The 20758-nt window shown below is 44.0% G+C and overlaps 1 protein-coding gene across 1 annotated transcript; it reads left to right on the forward strand.

Annotated features, from left to right (window-relative positions):
• Window positions 1-508: 508 nt before the first annotated feature.
• Window positions 509-20520, forward strand: slc24a5 (solute carrier family 24 member 5). Its single transcript, XM_038985341.1, has 9 exons — window positions 509-638; window positions 978-1157; window positions 1318-1401; window positions 1702-1805; window positions 3512-3612; window positions 4568-4839; window positions 5914-6120; window positions 18637-18738; window positions 20198-20520. Exons 2-9 carry the CDS (start codon window positions 1076-1078, stop codon window positions 20518-20520), a joined length of 1275 nt encoding a protein of 424 aa, XP_038841269.1. The 5' UTR covers window positions 509-638; window positions 978-1075.
• The last annotated feature ends 238 nt before the right edge of the window (window positions 20521-20758 follow it).

The raw sequence follows: 20758 nt of genomic DNA on the forward strand, positions 1-20758 counted from the left end.
GAAAAACATTCCAATATATAATTGTTCCATATGGGAGCCTAGGCCTATATGTGCACCATGAGTGAGACCTTTCTAATAATATTAAATGAGTGTAAATGTTTATTTCCAGGAAATATCTTTCCTATCTTGAGACTTTTCTATGGCTCCCTCCTCCCCCTCAAATTGAATGGGGGGAGGAGGGAGCGAGTTACAGGGGGCTGGGGTGCCTTCAGCTAGAATAACTTCATCCCGTGATCTCTTTCTTTCTCTCTCTTTCTCTCTCTCTCTCTCGCTGAACACAGGCCTTAAAATATGCTTTTCTCCCCCATGATCTCTCTTCAGCCCTAATAGAGTAGGGTAGTGGGAGTAGTGGTATATGTGAGTTAGGTTAGTTAGTAAGAGGCTTGTTGTATGTTTACTGGCTTATTAGTGAACTCATGACGCACTGCAGCAGTAGTTAATGAAAGCGTATTTTTTTACCGGTTTCTGTTCTAAAACCATGTATAGAGACGGAGTGCTGCACAAGAAGAACAGAAAAGACTTTATACCTTATTTTCTAGGACTAGTTTCAGTTTTCTATTGCACGGTTCATCTTGTGTCTTTCACTGCAGCAGCAGCTCAGGAGGACTCCCGTTCCAACAGAGTGCGCCGGGCGCTAGGTGAGTGTTCAAATCTACCCATCAAGCCTGATAATCAATTAGATCAAGCCAATAAACGGTGACAATGTTTTCGCAGCTAATGGCGGTGACTAATTGAGAACGAATCCCCATAACATTCCTCAGAAGAATAGACACAATGTTGGCACTGTGGTCATTCAGTAATGTTACAGACATCTATTCAAAAAGCCTATAATTATGTTATTGTAGACTGTTACTTTCTTTTTTCACTTCAAATGTTTATTTTTATTGTATAAGTTTCATACAGTATGTATATTTTTTTACTGAGTTTGTAGACTGTTACTTTCTGTAACTTAGACAACTCTGTGTGTGTTGTTTCAGAGAATGAGACAGAGTGTATTACAACGCAGTCGTCTGAGTTTCCAGAGGGGTTCTTCACACTACAGGAGAGGAAGGATGGAGGACTCCTCATACACTTTATGATCATATTTTACATGCTGCTGGCAGTTGCATTAGTCTGTGACGACTACTTCCTACCTTCTCTAGAACTTATCAGTGACCGTAAGTCACTCTGTGTGTGTGTGTGTGTGTGTGTGTGTGTGTGTGTGTGTGTGTGTGTGTGCGTGCGTGCGTGCGTGCGTGCGTGCGTGCGTGCGTGCGTGCGTGCGTGCGTGCGTGCGTGCGTGTGTTAAATGGCAACGTCTCTTGGTCTCCGTTCCAGGTCTGGGTCTATCTCAGGACGTAGCAGGAGCCACCTTTATGGCAGCAGGCAGCTCTGCTCCTGAAATGGTCACTGCCTTTCTGGGTACGTAAGGCATCTGAAACATATGCACAACATTTAATTACTATGGTTTGCTGAGAATAACTGCACCTCACTACAATCATCATCCTCATTGTTGTCATCATCATCATCATGTGTTAACAACTGTGTGTGTGTGTGTGTGTGTGTGTGTGTGTGTGTGTGTGTTTGTGTGTGTGTGTGTGTGTGTGTGTGTGTGTGTGTGTGTGTGTGTGTGTGTGTGTGTGTGTGTGTGTGTGTGTGTGTGTGTGTGTGTGTGTGTGTGTGTGTGTGTGTGTGTGTGTGTGTGTGTGTTGTCTTACCCAGGTGTGTTTGTGACAAAGGGAGACATCGGTGTGAGCACCATCGTAGGATCAGCTGTCTACAACCTCCTGGGGATCTGTGCTGCTTGTGGACTCCTGACCAAAGTGGTATGTGTACAGTACACACATTATGGGAAGCCTTACCTAACCATAAAGAGCTCAGTGGTATAATAATCATCCATTCCAGCCAGGGGCAGCTTTAGTAGGTCAAGGGGGGAGATGATTGTGTGTGTGTGTGTGTGTGTGTGTGTGTGTGTGTGTGTGTGTGTGTGTGTGTGTGTGTGTGTGTGTGTGTGTGTGTGTGTGTGTGTGTGTGTGTGTGTGTGTGTGTGTGTGTGTGTGTGTGTGTGTCGGGCCGGTCCTGGTCCGTTCTGCCGCCCACGTTGAAATCAGGTTCATTTTCGGTTCTGAATGAAAGTTGAAAAGACGCAATTTCTAGACGTCTATGTTTGGGCCATATCATACCGGACCAAATCTGAACCAAGCCTAAACGTCTCTGATTGGTTAAGATTTGGTCCCAACCGGACGGTCCGGACGAATGTCCATGGACATGGAAATCAAGGCCAAAAGGCATCCAAAAGGCGTTGGTGTCAGTCCGTGCTTACTGAGGTATAGCCTACAGTGTCGCATGAAATAAACTCTTCTGAATGCCCATCCATGTGGTAGGCCCACCGATTCTCAAACAGGCCGTTGCATTGGCTTTATTAGTCCTGATTCCTGTGATTTGGCTATTTAAGCTCTGAATATCAGCTACCCAACTTTATCAGGAGGAGATATCTCTATTTGCAGTGTGTTATTACAGCTGGAAATGCACAAGTATTTTCTTCTTTGCTATGATCAGCTCCTCATAAATGTCTGGATACAAACCTGAAACCACTGATCATGACAGTTTGGCCCACGGGATGAATCTCCTGGACAGCAGTTGTGAGTAGCCTGATTGTCCGTTTTACTTTGACCTGTCCTGTTTTTAGGGTACGTTGTTTGTTAACATGTCGGCGCAATTTTTATTTGATTGGGCGCCATTTAGGTTAAACTACTTGATTGGAACAACATGCATGATGTAAGAAGTTTCTGTCTATTTACATTGTCATACATTTTATCTCCAGCCTGTGAGCTACAGGCAGGTAGCCAAGTAGTTAGAGCGTTGGGCCAGTAACCGAAAGGTTGCTGGATCGAATCCCTGAGCTGACAAGGTAAAAATATGTTGTTCTGCCCCTGAGCAAGGCAGTTAACCCACTGTTCCCCGGGTGCTGAAGACGTGGATGTCGATTAAGGCAGTGCCCTGCACCTCTCTGATTCAGAGGGGTTGGGTTAAATGCGGAAGACACATTTCAGTTGAATACATTCAGTTGGACAACTGACTAGGTATCCCCTTTTCCCTTACAGAAAAGGCCACATATTCTTTCTACCATATCCTATATGTGCTAGATGATTTGCCTGACAGAATGTTAGTAGAGCGCTCCAAAGGGCGGCATCAGCGCTGACCTAAAAAGCCCATATTCAACTGGTTGAGAGAAATTGACATTGTTTGGGCAGAACTATGTGAGGTTTAATGTGTTGCTGGAGGTGCATCTAGTCAATCTGCCACCATAGGCGGTCGCCTAATGAGCAGGCGGGCCCTGTGTGTGTGTGTGTGTGTGTGTGTGTGTGTGTGTGTGTGTGTGTGTGTGTGTGTGTGTGTGTGTGTGTGTGTGTGTGTGTGTGTGTGTGTGTGTGTGTGTGTGTGTGTGTGTGTGTGTGTGTGTATGTGTGTGTGTGTGTGTGTGTGTGTGTGTGTGTACTATAAGCTGTAAACAGTGTGTTTTCTGTCCTAGGTGGGTCGTCTGACCTGTTGGCCTCTGTTCCGGGACTGTCTAGCTTACGCCATCTCTATCTCTGCTGTTATAGCCATCATTTCAGACAACAAAGTCTACTGGTAAGTGTGTGTGTGTGTGTGTGTGTGTGTGTGTGTGTGTGTGTGTGTGTGTGTGTGTGTGTGTGTGTGTGTGTGTGTGTGTGTGTGTGTGTGTGTGTGTGTGTGTGTGTGTGTGTGTGTGTGTGTGTGTGTGTGTGGAAATGTTTAACTATACTTGTGGGGACCAGAAGTCCCCACAAGAATAGTGAACAAACAAACATTTGACTAACTGGGGGACATTTTGTTGGTGTGGTCAAATGCTATTTCTAGGAGGTTTAGAGTTAAGGTTAGAATAAGTGTTAGGTTTAGGTTTAGGGTTAAGGTTAGGTTTTCAGGTTAAGGTTATGGTTAGGGTTTGTGTGTGTGTGTGTGTGTGTGTGTGTGTGTGTGTGTGTGTGTGTGTGTGTGTGTGTGTGTGTGTGTGTGTGTGTGTGTGTGTGTGTGTGTGTGTGTGTGTGTGTGTGTGTGTGTGTGTGTGTGTGTGTGGTGTAGGTGCGGTGTAGCTAGTGCCTTCTGTGTGTGTAGGGAGTGCCTTCTGTGTGTGTTTACAACAGTATAACTTTTCCAGGACAGTGGAAGTTTTACATGTCATTGAGAATTTATTGTCTTTGATAATAAAGTTAAAGTGCCCTGTGTGTACTGGTAAGTATCTGTGTTCAACTCCACTTCCTCAATCTCAGCATGCAGTAACACTTTACAGCCCAGCGGTGTGATACTAATCATCAACAATCCTCCTAGGTACACAACCTTCCTATTTTATTATTGCCGGATACAGAGTCATAAACCAATCAGTTCTAATATACATGTACAAGTGATTGTATTTGTTTTTTATTAGCATTTAACTCTCCTCTTCCCTCCTCTCTTCTCCTTTCCTCAAATCTCCTCCCCTCCCCTCTTCTCTTCTCTCCTCTCCTCCCGTCTCCTCTCCTCCCCTCCCCACCCCTCTCCTCCCCTCCCTCTCCTCCCCCCTCCCCAGGTATGATGCAGCCTGTCTGTTGCTGGTCTATGGGGTGTACATCGTAGTGTTGTGTTTTGACCTGAGGATCAGTGAGTGTGTTCTGAGGAGGTTCAGCCCCTGCTGTACTTGCCTGGGGAAAGGTTCCGGGGATCACAGCGAGACACAGCCATTGGTCGACACCACTCTGAGGGTCCACAGACGTTCTAGAAGCGACAGCGGAATCTTCCAGGATGATTCAGGATACTCACACATTTCCCTCAGTCTGCACGGCCTGAATGAGATACCAGAGGGTAGCTGACTCTATCTATCATGTAAAAGTTTTAAAGTATTTGGTTTTAAATATACTTAAGTAATCAAAAGTAAATCTAATTGCGAAAATATACAATTAAAAATTACTTACATTAAGCAAACCAGACGGCATAATGTTCTTGTTTTTTTAATTTACAGATAGCCAGAGGCACGCTCCAACACTCAGACATAATTTACAAACTAAGCATGTGTTTAGTGAGTCCCCCAGATCAGAGGCAGTAGGGATGACCAGGGATGTTCTCTTAATAAGTGTGTGAATTAGACCATTTCTTGTCCTGCTAAGCATACAGGATGTAACGACTACTTTTGGGTGTCAGGGAAATGTATGGAGTAAAAAGTATATAATATTCTTTAGGAATGTGGTGAAGTAAAAGCAAAAGTTCTCAAAAATATAAATAGTAAAGTAAAGAACAGATACCCCAAAAAACTACTTAAGTAGTACTTTCAAGTATTGTTTATTATGTACTTTACACTACTACACACACACACACACACACACACACACACACACACACACACACACACACACACACACACACACACACACACACACACACACACACACAAAAACACACACACACACACTCACACACACACCGCTCTGGTATATGACACATTGATGCCATGCAGACTGAGGAAGGTGTGTGTGTGTGTGTGTGTGTGTGTGTGTGTGTGTGTGTGTGTGTGTGTGTGTGTGTGTGTGTGTGTGTGTGTGTGTGTGTGTGTGTGTGTGTGTGTGTGTGTGTGTGTGTGTGTGTGTGTGTGTGTGTGTGAGGGCGATTTACTCCAGTGGGGAGTTTGCGGGGACAGAGGAGAACAAATTGCAACAATTTTCCTGCCAAGCAACAACAACACAGCAAGAGGTGCCGCTAATCAAAACACAGATCTGAGAATCACACACACACACATATTTTCTATTGAACGCTTTCTCTGGCTTCTACATAAAATGTCACAATTTGTGTGAGAACTTTTTCAAGTAGATCACACCTGTGTGTTTCATATGAGAACAGGGATTGACACTCCTTGTGTTTTCTCTCTCTGTGTGTGTGTTCCAGACCACAAGAGTGTGTTCTCAATGCCAGAGAATGACCTGAAGCGAATCCTGTGGGTGCTGTCCCTCCCGGCCATCGTGATTCTCTACCTGACGATTCCAGACTGCAGGAGACAGTTCTGGAAAAAATGGTTCATGTTCACCTTCTTTATGTCCGCTGTCTGGATCTCAGCCTTCACATATGTACTGGTCTGGATGGTCACTATTGTAGGTAAATATATATATATATATATATATATATACACACTACCGTTCAAAAGTTTGGGGTCACTTAGAAATGTCCTTGTTTTTGAAAGAAAAGCACAATTTTGGTCCATTAAAATAACATCAAATTGATCAGAAATACAGTGTAGACATTGTTAATGTTGTAAATGACTATTGTAGCTGGAAACAGCAGATTTTATATACATAGGCGTACAGAGGCCCATTATCAGCAACCATCACTCCTGTGTTCCAATGGCACGTTGTGTTAGCTAATCCAAGTTTATAATTTTAAAAGGCTAATTGATCATTAGAAAACCCTTTTGCAATTATGTTAGCACAGCTGAAAACTGTTGTTCTGATTAAAGAAGCAATAAAACTGGCTTTCTTAAGACTAGTTGAGTATCTGGAGCATCAGCATTTGTGGGTTCGATTACAGGCTCAAAATGGCCAGAAACAAAAAACTTTCTTCGGAAACTCGTCAGTCTATTCTTGTTCTGAGAAATGAAGGCTATTCCATGCGAGAAATTGCCAAGAAACTGAAGATCTCGTACAACGCTGTGTACTACTCCCTTCACAGAACAGTGCAAACTAGCTCTAAGTTCCTCTGTCCAGTGTCTGTGTTCTTTTGCCCATCTAATATTTTATTTTTATTGGCCAGTCCGAGATATGGCTTTTTCTTTGCAACTCTGCGTAGAAGGCCAGCATCCCCGGAGTCGCCTCTTCACTGTTAACATTGAGACTGATGTTTTCTGGGTACTATTTAATGAAGCTGCCATTTTGTTATGTTACAGCCTTATTCTAAAATGTATAACATTTTTGTTTAATCCTCAGCAATCTACACACAATAGCCCATAATGACAAAGCTAAAACAGTTTGTTTTTTTGGCAAATTTATAAAAAATAAAAACAGAAATACCTTATTTACATAAGGTATAAGACTCGAAATTGAGCTCAGGTGCATCCTGTTTCCATTGATCACAGTGGTAAATTCAATTGATTGGACATGATTTGGAAAGGCAAACACCTGTCTATATAAGGTCCCACAGTTGACAGTGCATGTCAGAGTAAAAACCAAGCCATGAGGTCAAAGGAATTGTCTGTAGAGCTCCAAGACAGAATTGTGTCGAGGCACAGATTTGGGGAAGGGTACCAAAAAATGTCTGCAGCATTGAAGGTCCTCAAGAACACAGTGGCCTCCATCATTCTTAAATGGAAGCGTTTTGGAACCATCAAGACTCTTCCTAGAGCTGGCTGCCCGGCCAAAATGAGCAATCGGGGAGAAGGGCCTTGGTCTGTGACGTGACCAAGAACCCGATGGTCACTCTGACAGAGCTCCAGAGTTCCTCTGTGGAGATGGGAGAACCTTCCAGAAGGACAACCATCTCTGCAGCACCCCATCAATCAGGCCTTTATGCTAGAGTGGCCAGACGGAAGCCACTCCTCAGTAAAAGGCACATGACAGCCCACTTGGAGTTTGCCAAAAGGCACCTAAAGACTCTCAGACCATGAGAAACAAGATTCTATGCTCTGATGAAACCAAGATTGAACTCTTTGGACTGAATGCCAAGCGTCACGTCTGGAGGAAACCTGGTACCATCCCTACAGTGAAGCATGGTGGTGGCAGCATCATGCTGTGGGGGTGTTTTTCAGCGGCAGGGACTGGGAGACTAGTCAGGATCGAGGCAAAGATGAATGGAGCAAAGTACAGAGAGATCCTTGATGAAAACCTGCTCCAGAGCGCTCAGGACCTCAGACTAGGGCAAAGGTTCACCTTCCAACAGGACAACGACTCTAAGCACACAGCCAAGACAACACAGGAGTGACTTTGGGACAAGTCTCTGAATGTCCTTGAGTGGCCTTGCCAGAGCCCGGAGTTGAACCTGATCGAACATCTCTGGAGAGACCTGAAATAGCTGTGCAGCAACGCTCCCTGTCCAACCTGACAAAGCTTGAGAGGATCTGCAGAGAAGAATGGGAGAAACTCCCCAAATACATGTGTGCCAAGCTTGTAGCATCATACCCAAGAAGACTCAAGGCTGTAATCGCTTCCAAAGGTGCTTCAACAAAGTACTGAGTAAAGGGACTGAATACTTATGTAAATATGATATTTCAGTTTTTTATTTTTTATAAATTAGCAAAAATGTCTAAAAACCTGTTTTTGCTTTGTCATTATGGTGTATTGTGTGTAGATTGATGAGGGGGGGAAATTATTCAATACATTTTTGAATAATGCTTTAACCTAACAAAATGTTGAAAAAGTTAAGGGGTCTGAATACTTTCCCAAGGCACTGTATATACTGTATATATATATAAACACTGGTCTGGAGTGTCACTATCGTAAGTAAATATATACATATTGATCACTAGGTAAGTCAGGCTCCTCTACATCAGTGTTACCAATGTCTGACGTCAGACAAAGTGACGATTCCCTCTGCATTGTCTGGTTAAGGGACGAGCTTTGCGTAGGAGTGACGCCACCTGTCGGATATCAATGTCATTTTTATCAATGCTTTTCACAATATATCCTCAATACACAATACATCCTTCCTCAATATATTGCCTTCGGCGCTGTGTACACTCAGGTTGTACATCTGATGTACAGTACATTTGACACAATGTTTGAGTTTGTCTGAACCGTTGTTGTGTCTACACAACAATTGTGTAATTATTTCTGTGCAAATGTGTTGTACCTTAGTGGTATAACTTGTGTGTGTATGTGGTCTAAGTGCCTGCTTCCAGACTGCAGGTGTTATTGAGCAAAACATTTGCAGTTTTTACATGAAAAGAAGGAATCACATTAGTTTAAACCCTTTTCTTGTTACTCAATCAGAGAGTTAAGGAAGTCCAAACGAGGAGGTGTAGAAAGTGTATGAGAACATGTCAGATGTTAGAGTCGAGTCACATGCTGATTCCTGGGATTCCAGAGCAGAGCTGGGTCCTACAGGCTTAGTGGAGCTCCAATGGCCCGGTGGCCAGACACTAGCCCAGCCAGCACCGGGATTACACACATACACGCACACACGCATGGATACACACACGTGTGAACGCATGCACACATGCAGATGCATGCAAATGAAGGCACATCAAACACAGGTACACTTAAACACATTAAACACTGACACAGGTACACTTAAACACATTAAACACAGACGCAGGTACACTTAAACACATTAAACACAGACGCAGGTACACTTAAACACATTAAACACTGACACAGGTACACTTAAACACATTAAACACAGACGCAGGTACACTTAAACACATTAAACACTGACACAGGTACACTTAAACACATTAAACACTGACGCAGGTACACTTAAACACATTAAACACTGACGCAGGTACACTTAAACACATTAAACACTGACACAGGTACACTTAAACACATTAAACACTGACACAGGTACACTTAAACACATTAAACACTGACGCAGGTACACTTAAACACATTAAACACAGACGCAGGTACACTTAAACACATTAAACACTGACGCAGGTACACTTAAACACATTAAACACTGACGCAGGTACACTTAAACACATTAAACACAGACGCAGGTACACTTAAACACATTAAACACAGACGCAGGTACACTTAAACACATTAAACACAGACGCAGGTACACTTAAACACATTAAACACAGACGCAGGTACACTTAAACACATTAAACACTGACACAGGTACACTTAAACACATTAAACACAGACGCAGGTACACTTAAACACATTAAACACAGACGCAGGTACACTTAAACACATTAAACACAGACGCAGGTACACTTAAACACATTAAACACAGACGCAGGTACACTTAAACACATTAAACACAGACGCAGGTACACTTAAACACATTAAACACTGACGCAGGTACACTTAAACACATTAAACACTGACGCAGGTACACTTAAACACATTAAACACTGACGCAGGTACACTTAAACACATTAAACACAGACGCAGGTACACTTAAACACATTAAACACAGACGCAGGTACACTTAAACACATTAAACACTGACGCAGGTACACTTAAACACATTAAACACAGACGCAGAAATGGACAGACGCACATACACACACAACATGCACACATCCGCAACGCGTGCACACACACACACACACACACACAGACGCACACACACAGCAGTCAGATTACCGCCTGCTTCACCTCACAAACTGCATGGCTGCCAGGAGACGTCATGTGAGCTTCGGGTGGGAGTAGCCTCTAGGCACAGATCTAGGATCAGCTATCCCCAAGCTTTACCATTACAGAGAAAACACAAAGAACTGACCTTACATCAGCGTTGAGGACTGATGTTGTCATGTGACGTTGGTAGACATGAGAGTATAATGGGATTATTATGTTTTAACCTTCAGAACAGCTCACATGAGAGAGAGAGAGAGAGAGAGAGAGAGAGAGGGAGGGGGTGAGAGAGAGGGAGGGGGTGAGAAAGAGGGAGATGGGGGAGAGAAAATAAAGAGTTCATCAATGGGGGCATGTGTGTGTATTTCCCTGTGGTGTTTCTCTGTCGTCTGAACTTTGTAATGTGACCAGTAAGGCTTGGGATTTGTGAGGAGGTACAGGGTGGAAAGATGGAAGAAGGGATGGAGGGAGGGATGAGAGAGAGATGGGCTCCCGAGTGGCGCAGCGGTCTAAGGCACTGCATCTCAGTGCTAGAGGCGTCACTACAGACCCTGGTTTGATTCCAAGCTGTATCACAACCGGCTGTGATTGGGAGTCCCATAGGGCGGTGCACAATTGGCCCAGCGTCGCCTGGGTTACTGTTTGGCTGGGGTAGGCCGTCATTGTAAATAATAATTTGTTCTTGACTGACTTGCCTAGTTAAATAAAGGTTAAATAAAATAAAATGGGGAAGGGAGGACTCCTTTAAAGGGAGTGTATCATGCATCATGTGTATTTAAAGTAGTGTTTCTAAACCATTTTGCACTGTTGTCCACCTGAAGCCTTTCTTATTGTGTTCCCTGTGTTATATCTACCTGCATCATGTGTGTTATATCTACCTGTATCATGTGTGTTATATCTACCTGTATCCTGTGTGTTATCTCTACCTGCATCATGTGTGTTATATCTACCTGTATCCTGTGTGTTATCTCTACCTGTATCATGTGTGTTATCTCTACCTGCATCATGTGTATTATATCTACCTGCATCATGTGTGTTATATCTACCTGTATCCTGTGTGTTATCTCTACCTGTATCCTGTGTGTTATATCTACCTGTATCATGTGTGTTATATCTACCTGCATCATGTGTGTTATATCTACCTGCATCATGTGTATTATATCTACCTGCATCATGTGTGTTATATCTACCTGTATCCTGTGTGTTATCTCTACCTGCATCATGTGTGTTATATCTACCTGCATCATGTGTGTTATATCTACCTGTATCATGTGTGTTATCTCTACCTGTATCCTGTGTGTTATATCTACCTGCATCATGTGTGTTATATCTACCTGTATCCTGTGTGTTATCTCTACCTGCATCATGTGTGTTATATCTACCTGCATCATGTGTGTTAGCTCTACCTGTATCATGTGTGTTATCTCTACCTGTATCCTGTGTGTTATATCTACCTGCATCATGTGCATTATATCTACCTGTATCCTGTGTGTTATATCTACCTGCATCATGTGTGTTATATCTACCTGCATCATGTGTGTTATATCTACCTGTATCATGTGTGTTATCTCTACCTGTATCCTGTGTGTTATATCTACCTGCATCATGTGTATTATATCTACCTGTGTCCTGTATCTACCTGCATCATGTGTGTTATCTCTACCTGTATCCTGTGTGTTATCTCTACCTGTATCCTGTGTGTTATCTCTACCTGTATCCTGTGTGTTATCTCTACCTGTATCCTGTGTGCTATCTCTACCTGCATCATGTGTGTTATCTCTACCTGTATCCTGTGTGTTATCTCTACCTGTATCCTGTGTGTTATCTCTACCTGTATCCTGTGTGTTATCTCTACCTGTATCCTGTGTGCTATCTCTACCTGCATCATGTGTGTTATCTCTACCTGCATCATGTGTGTTATCTCTACCTGCATCATGTGTGTTATCTCTACCTGTATCCTGTGTGTTATCTCTACCTGTATCCTGTGTGTTATCTCTACCTGTATCCTGTGTGTTATCTCTACCTGCATCCTGTGTGTTATCTCTACTTGTATCCTGTGTGTTATCTCTACCTGTATCCTGTGTGTTATCTCTACCTGTATCCTGTGTGTTATCTCTACCTGTATCCTGTGTGTTATCTCTACCGGTGTCCTGTGTGTTATCTCTACCTGTGTCCTGTGTGTTTTATCTACCTGTATCCTGTGTGTTATTTCTACCTGTATCATGTGTGTTGTATCTACCTGTATCCTGTGTGTTATATCTACCTACATCATGTGTGTTTTATCTACCTGTATCCTGTGTGTTTTATCTACCTGTATCCTGTGTGTTATATCTACCTGCATCATGTGTATTATATCTACCTGCATCATGTGTGTTTTATCTACCTGTATCCTGTGTGTTATATCTACCTGCATCATGTGTATTATATCTACCTGCATCATGTGTGTTTTATCTACCTGCATCCTGTGTGTTATCTCTACCTGTATCCTGTGTATTATCTCTACCTGCATCATGTGTGTTATATCTACATGTATCCTGTGTGTTATATCTACCTGTATCCTGTGTGTTATATCTACATGTATCCTGTGTGTTATATCTACCTGTATCCTGTGTGTTATCTCTACCTGCATCATGTGTGTTATATCTACCTGCATCCTGTGTGTTATATCTACCTGCATCCTGTGTGTTATATCTACCTGCATCCTGTGTGTTATCTCTACTTGTATCCTGTGTGTTTTATCTACCTGTATCCTGTGTGTTTTATCTACCTGCATCCTGTGTGTTAGCTCTACTTGTATCCTGTGTGTTATCTCTACTTGTATCCTGTGTGTTATCTCTACTTGTATCCTGTGTGTTATCTCTACTTGTATCCTGTGTGTTATATCTACCTGTATCCTGTGTGTTTTATCTACCTGTATCCTGTGTGTTTTATCTACCTGCATCCTGTGTGTTATCTCTACTTGTATCCTGTGTGTTTTATCTACTTGTATCCTGTGTGTTTTATCTACCTGCATCCTGTGTGTTATCTCTACTTGTATCCTGTATGTTATCTCTACTTGTATCCTGTGTGTTATATCTACCTGTATCCTGTGTGTTATCTCTACCTGTATCCTGTGTGTTATATCTACCTGCATCCTGTGTGTTATATCTACCTGCATCCTGTGTGTTATCTCTACTTGTATCCTGTGTGTTTTATCTACCTGTATCCTGTGTGTTTTATCTACCTGTATCCTGTGTGTTATCTCTACTTGTATCCTGTGTGTTTTATCTACCTGTATCCTGTGTGTTATCTCTACCTGCATCCTGTGTGTTATCTCTACCTGTATCCTGTGTGTTATCTCTACCTGTGTCCTGTGTGTTATCTCTACCTGTATCATGTGTGTTTTATGTACCTACATCATGTGTGTTATATCTACCTGTATCATGTGTGTTTTATGTACCTGCATCATGTGTGTTATATCTACCTGCATCATGTGTGTTATCTCTACCTGTATCATGTGTGTTTTATGTACCTGCATCATGTGTGTTATATCTACCTGCATCATGTGTGTTATATCTACCTGCATCATGTGTGTTATATCTACCTGCATCATGTGTGTTATATCTACCTGCATCATGTGTGTTATATCTACCTGCATCATGTGTGTTATATCTACCTGCATCATGTGTGTTTTATCTACCTGCATCATGTGTGTTATATCTACCTACATCATGTGTGTTATCTCTACCTACATCATGTGTGTTTTATCTACCTACATCATGTGTGTTATATCTACCTACATCATGTGTGTTATATCTACCTACATCATGTGTGTTATATCTACCTGCATCATGTGTGTTATATCTACCTACATCATGTGTGTTTTATCTACCTGCATCATGTATGTTATATCTACCTATGCTCTCTATGTTAGGATAGACCCTGGGTGTCCCAGATACAGTGATGGGCCTGACTGCGATGTATGACATATCTGATCCTGTGTTGTATCTGACCCTGTGTTGTGTTCTATCTGACCCAGTGTTGTGTTCTATCTGACCCAGTGTTGTGTTCTATCTGACCCAGTGTTGTGTTCTATCTGACCCAGTGTTGTGTTCTATCTGACCCAGTGTTGTGTTCTATCTGACCCAGTGTTGTGTTCTAACTGACCCAGTGTTGTGTTCTAACTGACCCAGTGTTGTGTTCTAACTGACCCAGTGTTGTGTTCTAACTGACCCAGTGTTGTGTTCTAACTGACCCAGTGTTGTGTTCTAACTGACCCAGTGTTGTGTTCTAACTGACCCAGTGTTGTGTTCTATCTGACCCAGTGTCGTGTTCTATCTGACCCAGCATTGTGTTCTATCTGACCCAGCGTTGTGTTCTATCTGACCCAGTGTTGTGTTCTATCTGACCCAGCGTTGTGTTCTATCTGACCCAGTGTTGTGTTCTATCTGACCCAGTGTTGTGTTCTATCTGACCCAGTGTTGTGTTCTAACTGACCCAGTGTTGTGTTCTATCTGACCCAGTGTTGTGTTCTAACTGAACCAGTGTTGTGTTCTAACTGACCCAGTGTTGTGTTCTATCTGACCCAGCGTTGTGTTCTATCTGACCCAGTGTTGTGTTCTATCTGACCCAGCGTTGTGTTCTATCTGACCCAGCGTTGTGTTCTATCTGACCCAGCGTTGTGTTCTATCTGACCCAGCGTTGTGTTCTATCTGACCCAGCGTTGTGTTCTATCTGACCCAGCGTTGTGTTCTATCTGACCCAGTGTTGTGTTCTAACTGACCCAGTGTTGTGTTCTATCTGACCCAGTGTTGTGTTCTATCTGACCCAGTGTTGTGTTCTAACTGACCCAGTGTTGTGTTCTAACTGACCCAGTGTTGTGTTCTATCTGACCCAGTGTTGTGTTCTAACTGACCCTGTGTTGTGTTCTATCTGACCCTGTGTTGTGTTCTATCTGACCCAGTGTTGTGTTCTATCTGACCCAGTGTTGTGTTCTAACTGACCCAGTGTTGTGTTCTATCTGACCCAGTGTTGTGTTCTATCTGACCCAGTGTTGTGTTCTAACTGACCCAGTGTTGTGTTCTAACTGACCCAGTGTTGTGTTCTATCTGACCCAGCGTTGTGTTCTATCTGACCCAGTGTTGTGTTCTATCTGACCCAGTGTTGTGTTCTGTCTGACCCAGCGTTGTGTTCTATCTGACCCAGTGTTGTGTTCTATCTGACCCAGTGTTGTGTTCTATCTGACCCAGTGTTGTGTTCTAACTGACCCAGTGTTGTGTTCTATCTGACCCAGTGTTGTGTTCTATCTGACCCAGTGTTGTGTTCTATCTGACCCAGTGTTGTGTTCTATCTGACCCAGTGTTGTGTTCTATTTGACCCAGCGTTGTGTTCTATCTGACCCAGCGTTGTGTTCTATCTGACCCAGTGTTGTGTTCTATCTGACCCAGTGTTGTGTTCTATCTGACCCAGTGTTGTGTTCTAACTGACCCAGTGTTGTGTTCTATCTGACCCAGTGTTGTGTTCTATCTGACCCTGTGTTGTGTTCTATCTGACCCAGTGTTGTGTTCTAACTGACCCAGTGTTGTGTTCTATCTGACCCAGTGTTGTGTTCTATCTGACCCAGTGTTGTGTTCTATCTGACCCAGTGTTGTGTTCTAACTGACCCAGTGTTGTGTTCTATCTGACCCAGTGTTGTGTTCTATCTGACCCAGTGTTGTGTTCTATCTGACCCAGTGTTGTGTTCTAACTGACCCAGTGTTGTGTTCTAACTGACCCAGCGTTGTGTTCTATCTGACCCAGTGTTGTGTTCTATCTGACCCAGCGTTGTGTTCTATCTGACCCAGTGTTGTGTTCTATCTGACCCAGCGTTGTGTTCTATCTGACCCAGCGATGTGTTCTATCTGACCCAGCGTTGTGTTCTATCTGACCCAGCGTTGTGTTCTATCTGACCCAGCGTTGTGTTCTATCTTACCCAGTGTTGTGTTCTATCTGACCCAGCGTTGTGTTCTATCTGACCCAGCGTTGTGTTCTATCTGACCCTGTGTTGTGTTCTAACTGACCCTGTGTTGTGTTCTATCTGACCCAGTGTTGTGTTCTATCTGACCCAGTGTTGTGTTCTAACTGACCCAGTGTTGTGTTCTATCTGACCCAGTGTTGTGTTCTATCTGACCCAGTGTTGTGTTCTAACTGACCCAGTGTTGTGTTCTATCTGACCCAGTGTTGTGTTCTATCTGACCCAGTGTTGTGTTCTAACTGACCCAGTGTTGTGTTCTATCTGACCCAGTGTTGTGTTCTATCTGACCCAGTGTTGTGTTCTATCTGACCCAGTGTTGTGTTCTATCTGACCCAGTGTTGTGTTCTAACTGACCCAGTGTTGTGTTCTATCTGACCCAGTGTTGTGTTCTATCTGACCCAGTGTTGTGTTCTAACTGACCCAGTGTTGTGTTCTAACTGACCCAGTGTTGTGTTCTATCTGACCCAGTGTTGTGTTCTATCTGACCCAGTGTTGTGTTCTAACTGACCCAGTGTTGTGTTCTATCTGACCCAGTGTTGTGTTCTAACTGACCCAGTGTTGTGTTCTATCTGACCCAGTGTTGTGTTCTATCTGACCCAGTGTTGTGTTCTATCTGACCCAGTGTTGTGTTCTAACTGACCCAGTGTTGTGTTCTATCTGACCCAGTGTTGTGTTCTATCTGACCCAGTGTTGTGTTCTAACTGACCCAGTGTTGTGTTCTATCTGACCCAGTGTTGTGTTCTGTCTGACCCAGCGTTGTGTTCTATCTGACCCAGTGTTGTGTTCTATCTGACCCAGTGTTGTGTTCTAACTGACCCAGTGTTGTGTTCTATCTGACCCAGTGTTGTGTTCTATCTGACCCAGTGTTGTGTTCTATTTGACCCAGCGTTGTGTTCTATCTGACCCAGCGTTGTGTTCTATCTGACCCAGTGTTGTGTTCTATCTGACCCAGTGTTGTGTTCTATCTGACCCAGTGTTGTGTTCTAACTGACCCAGTGTTGTGTTCTATCTGACCCAGTGTTGTGTTCTATCTGACCCTGTGTTGTGTTCTATCTGACCCAGTGTTGTGTTCTAACTGACCCAGTGTTGTGTTCTATCTGACCCAGTGTTGTGTTCTATCTGACCCAGTGTTGTGTTCTATCTGACCCAGTGTTGTGTTCTAACTGACCCAGTGTTGTGTTCTATCTGACCCAGTGTTGTGTTCTATCTGACCCAGTGTTGTGTTCTATCTGACCCAGTGTTGTGTTCTAACTGACCCAGTGTTGTGTTCTAACTGACCCAGCGTTGTGTTCTATCTGACCCAGTGTTGTGTTCTATCTGACCCAGCGTTGTGTTCTATCTGACCCAGCGTTGTGTTCTATCTGACCCAGCGATGTGTTCTATCTGACCCAGCGTTGTGTTCTATCTGACCCAGCGTTGTGTTCTATCTGACCCAGCGTTGTGTTCTATCTTACCCAGTGTTGTGTTCTATCTGACCCAGCGTTGTGTTCTATCTGACCCAGCGTTGTGTTCTATCTGACCCTGTGTTGTGTTCTAACTGACCCTGTGTTGTGTTCTATCTGACCCAGTGTTGTGTTCTATCTGACCCAGTGTTGTGTTCTAACTGACCCAGTGTTGTGTTCTATCTGACCCAGTGTTGTGTTCTATCTGACCCAGTGTTGTGTTCTAACTGACCCAGTGTTGTGTTCTATCTGACCCAGTGTTGTGTTCTATCTGACCCAGTGTTGTGTTCTAACTGACCCAGTGTTGTGTTCTATCTGACCCAGTGTTGTGTTCTATCTGACCCAGTGTTGTGTTCTATCTGACCCAGTGTTGTGTTCTATCTGACCCAGTGTTGTGTTCTAACTGACCCAGTGTTGTGTTCTATCTGACCCAGTGTTGTGTTCTATCTGACCCAGTGTTGTGTTCTAACTGACCCAGTGTTGTGTTCTAACTGACCCAGTGTTGTGTTCTATCTGACCCAGTGTTGTGTTCTATCTGACCCAGTGTTGTGTTCTAACTGACCCAGTGTTGTGTTCTATCTGACCCAGTGTTGTGTTCTAACTGACCCAGTGTTGTGTTCTATCTGACCCAGTGTTGTGTTCTATCTGACCCAGTGTTGTGTTCTATCTGACCCAGTGTTGTGTTCTAACTGACCCAGTGTTGTGTTCTATCTGACCCAGTGTTGTGTTCTATCTGACCCAGTGTTGTGTTCTAACTGACCCAGTGTTGTGTTCTAACTGACCCAGTGTTGTGTTCTAACTGACCCAGTGTTGTGTTCTATCTGACCCAGTGTTGTGTTCTATGTCTGAGATGTAACAGGAGAGACTCTGGGTATCCCACACAGTGATGGGCCTGACTCTATGTCCTGTGTATCTGACGGTGTGTTCTCTGTGTTGTATATAACAGGAGAGACTCTGGGTATCCCAGACACAGTGATGGGCCTGACTCTGTTAGCTGCAGGGACCAGTATACCAGACACAGTGGCTAGTGTCATGGTCGCCAGAGAAGGTAACTACTACTGTAGCTTCATTTCTAATCTTTTCTGACCCTGAGATACATCTCTTTTCTAGGTCAGTAGATACATAGAGACATATTACTTCAGAGCGAAATGGAGCCCACAGCTGCAACTTATTCCACTAGATGTCCCCCTTATCATAATCGTTCAAGTCATACTTAAGTCCCATCTCTCTCTTACACAATATACACAAAAGTATGTGGACACCCCGTTGCTGACAGGTGTATAAAATCGAGCACACCGCCATGCATTCTCCATAGACAAACATTGGCAGTAGAATGGCCCGTACTAAAGAGCTCAGTGACCTTCAACGTGGCACCGTCAGGATTCCACCTTTCCAACAAGTCAGTTTGCCTCATTTCTGCCCTGCTAGAGCTGCCCTGGTCAACTGTAAGTGCTGTTATTGTGAAGTAGAATGTCTATGAGCAACAACGGCTCAGCCACGATGTGGTGGGCCACATAAGCTCACAGACCTGGACCGCCGAGTGCTGAAGCACCTAGTAAAAATTGTCTGTCCTTGGTTGCAATACTCACTACCTAGTTCCAAACTGCCTCTGGAAGCAACGTCAGCACAAGAACTGTTCGTCGGGAGCTTCATGAAATGGGTTTCCATGACCGAGCAGCTGCACACAAGCCTAAGATTACCGTGCGTAATGCCAAGCGTCGGCTGGAGTGGTGTAAAGCTCGCCGCAGTTGGACTCTGGAGCAGTGGAAACGCGTTCTCAGGACTGATGAATTACGCTTCACCAGCTGGCAGTCCGATGGATAAATCTGGGTTTGGCGGATGCCAGGAGAACGCTACTTGCCAGAATACATAGTGCCAACTGTAAAGTTTGGTGGAGGAGGAATAATGGTCTGGGCTGTTTTTCATGGTTCGGGCTAGGCCCCTTAGTTACGTTGAAAGGAAATCGTAACGCTACATCATACAATGACATTCTAGACGATTCTGTGCTTCCAACTTTGTGGCAACAGTTTGGGAAAGGCACTTTCCTGTGTCATCATGACAATGGCCCATGCACAAAGCGAGGTCCATACAGAAATGGTTGGTCAAGATCAGTGTGGAAGAACCTGACTGGCCTGCACAGAGCCCTGACCTCAACCCAATAGAACACCTTTGGGATGAATTGGAATGCCGACTGCGAGCCAAGCCTAATTGCCCAACATCAGTGTTCAACCTCATTAATGCTCGTTGTTGAATGGAAGCAAGTCCCTACAGCAGTGTTCTAACATCTAGTGGAAAACCTTCCCAGAAGAGTGGAGGCTGTTATAGCAGCGACTACATATTAATGCCCGACGAGCAGGTGTCCAAATGCTTTTGGTCATGTAGTGTAGGTAAAACAGACATGTACAACATAGTGTTATATGTCATCTTACTTGTCCCCTCTCTCCTCTCCTCTCTCTCCTCCGCTCGCTCCTCCTCTCTCTCTCCTCCCCTCTCTTGCTCTGTTCCAGGTAAAGCCGACATGGCCATGTCCAACATCGTGGGTTCTAATGTGTTTGACATGCTGTGTCTGGGTCTTCCCTGGTTCATTAAGACAGTGTTTGTGGACACGGTCAACCCTGTGGAGGTCAACAGCACCGGTCTGGTTTTCATCTCTGCCACCCTCCTCCTCTCCATCGTCTTTCTCTTCGTGGCAGTCCATATAAACGGCTGGAAGCTGGACTGGAAGCTGGGGATCGTCTCTCTGTTCTGCTATGTTGTTTTTGCCACTCTGGCCATCCTCTACGAACTGGGCATCATAGGGAACAACCCTGTCAGACTGTGCGGCGACTGATACACTGATAAACACACAGAGACCTACAATAACACACATGGTAGCACACACACAGCGCTGCTGCAGGCTGCACTCATCAGACTGTGTAGTGGCTGAGTGGCAGCGATGGAGTCCACACTGCAGCCCTCCCCAGAACCAGACCACCCAGAACCAACCTCTTGACACTCAGACCATTTATACAGAACCCAAATACAAGGCCCAGATTCACAGAGTCTCAGAGTAAGAGTACTGATATAGG

The sequence above is a fragment of the Salvelinus namaycush genome, unplaced genomic scaffold, assembly GCF_016432855.1.
Source record: "Salvelinus namaycush isolate Seneca unplaced genomic scaffold, SaNama_1.0 Scaffold320, whole genome shotgun sequence".
NCBI lineage: Eukaryota > Metazoa > Chordata > Actinopteri > Salmoniformes > Salmonidae > Salvelinus > Salvelinus namaycush.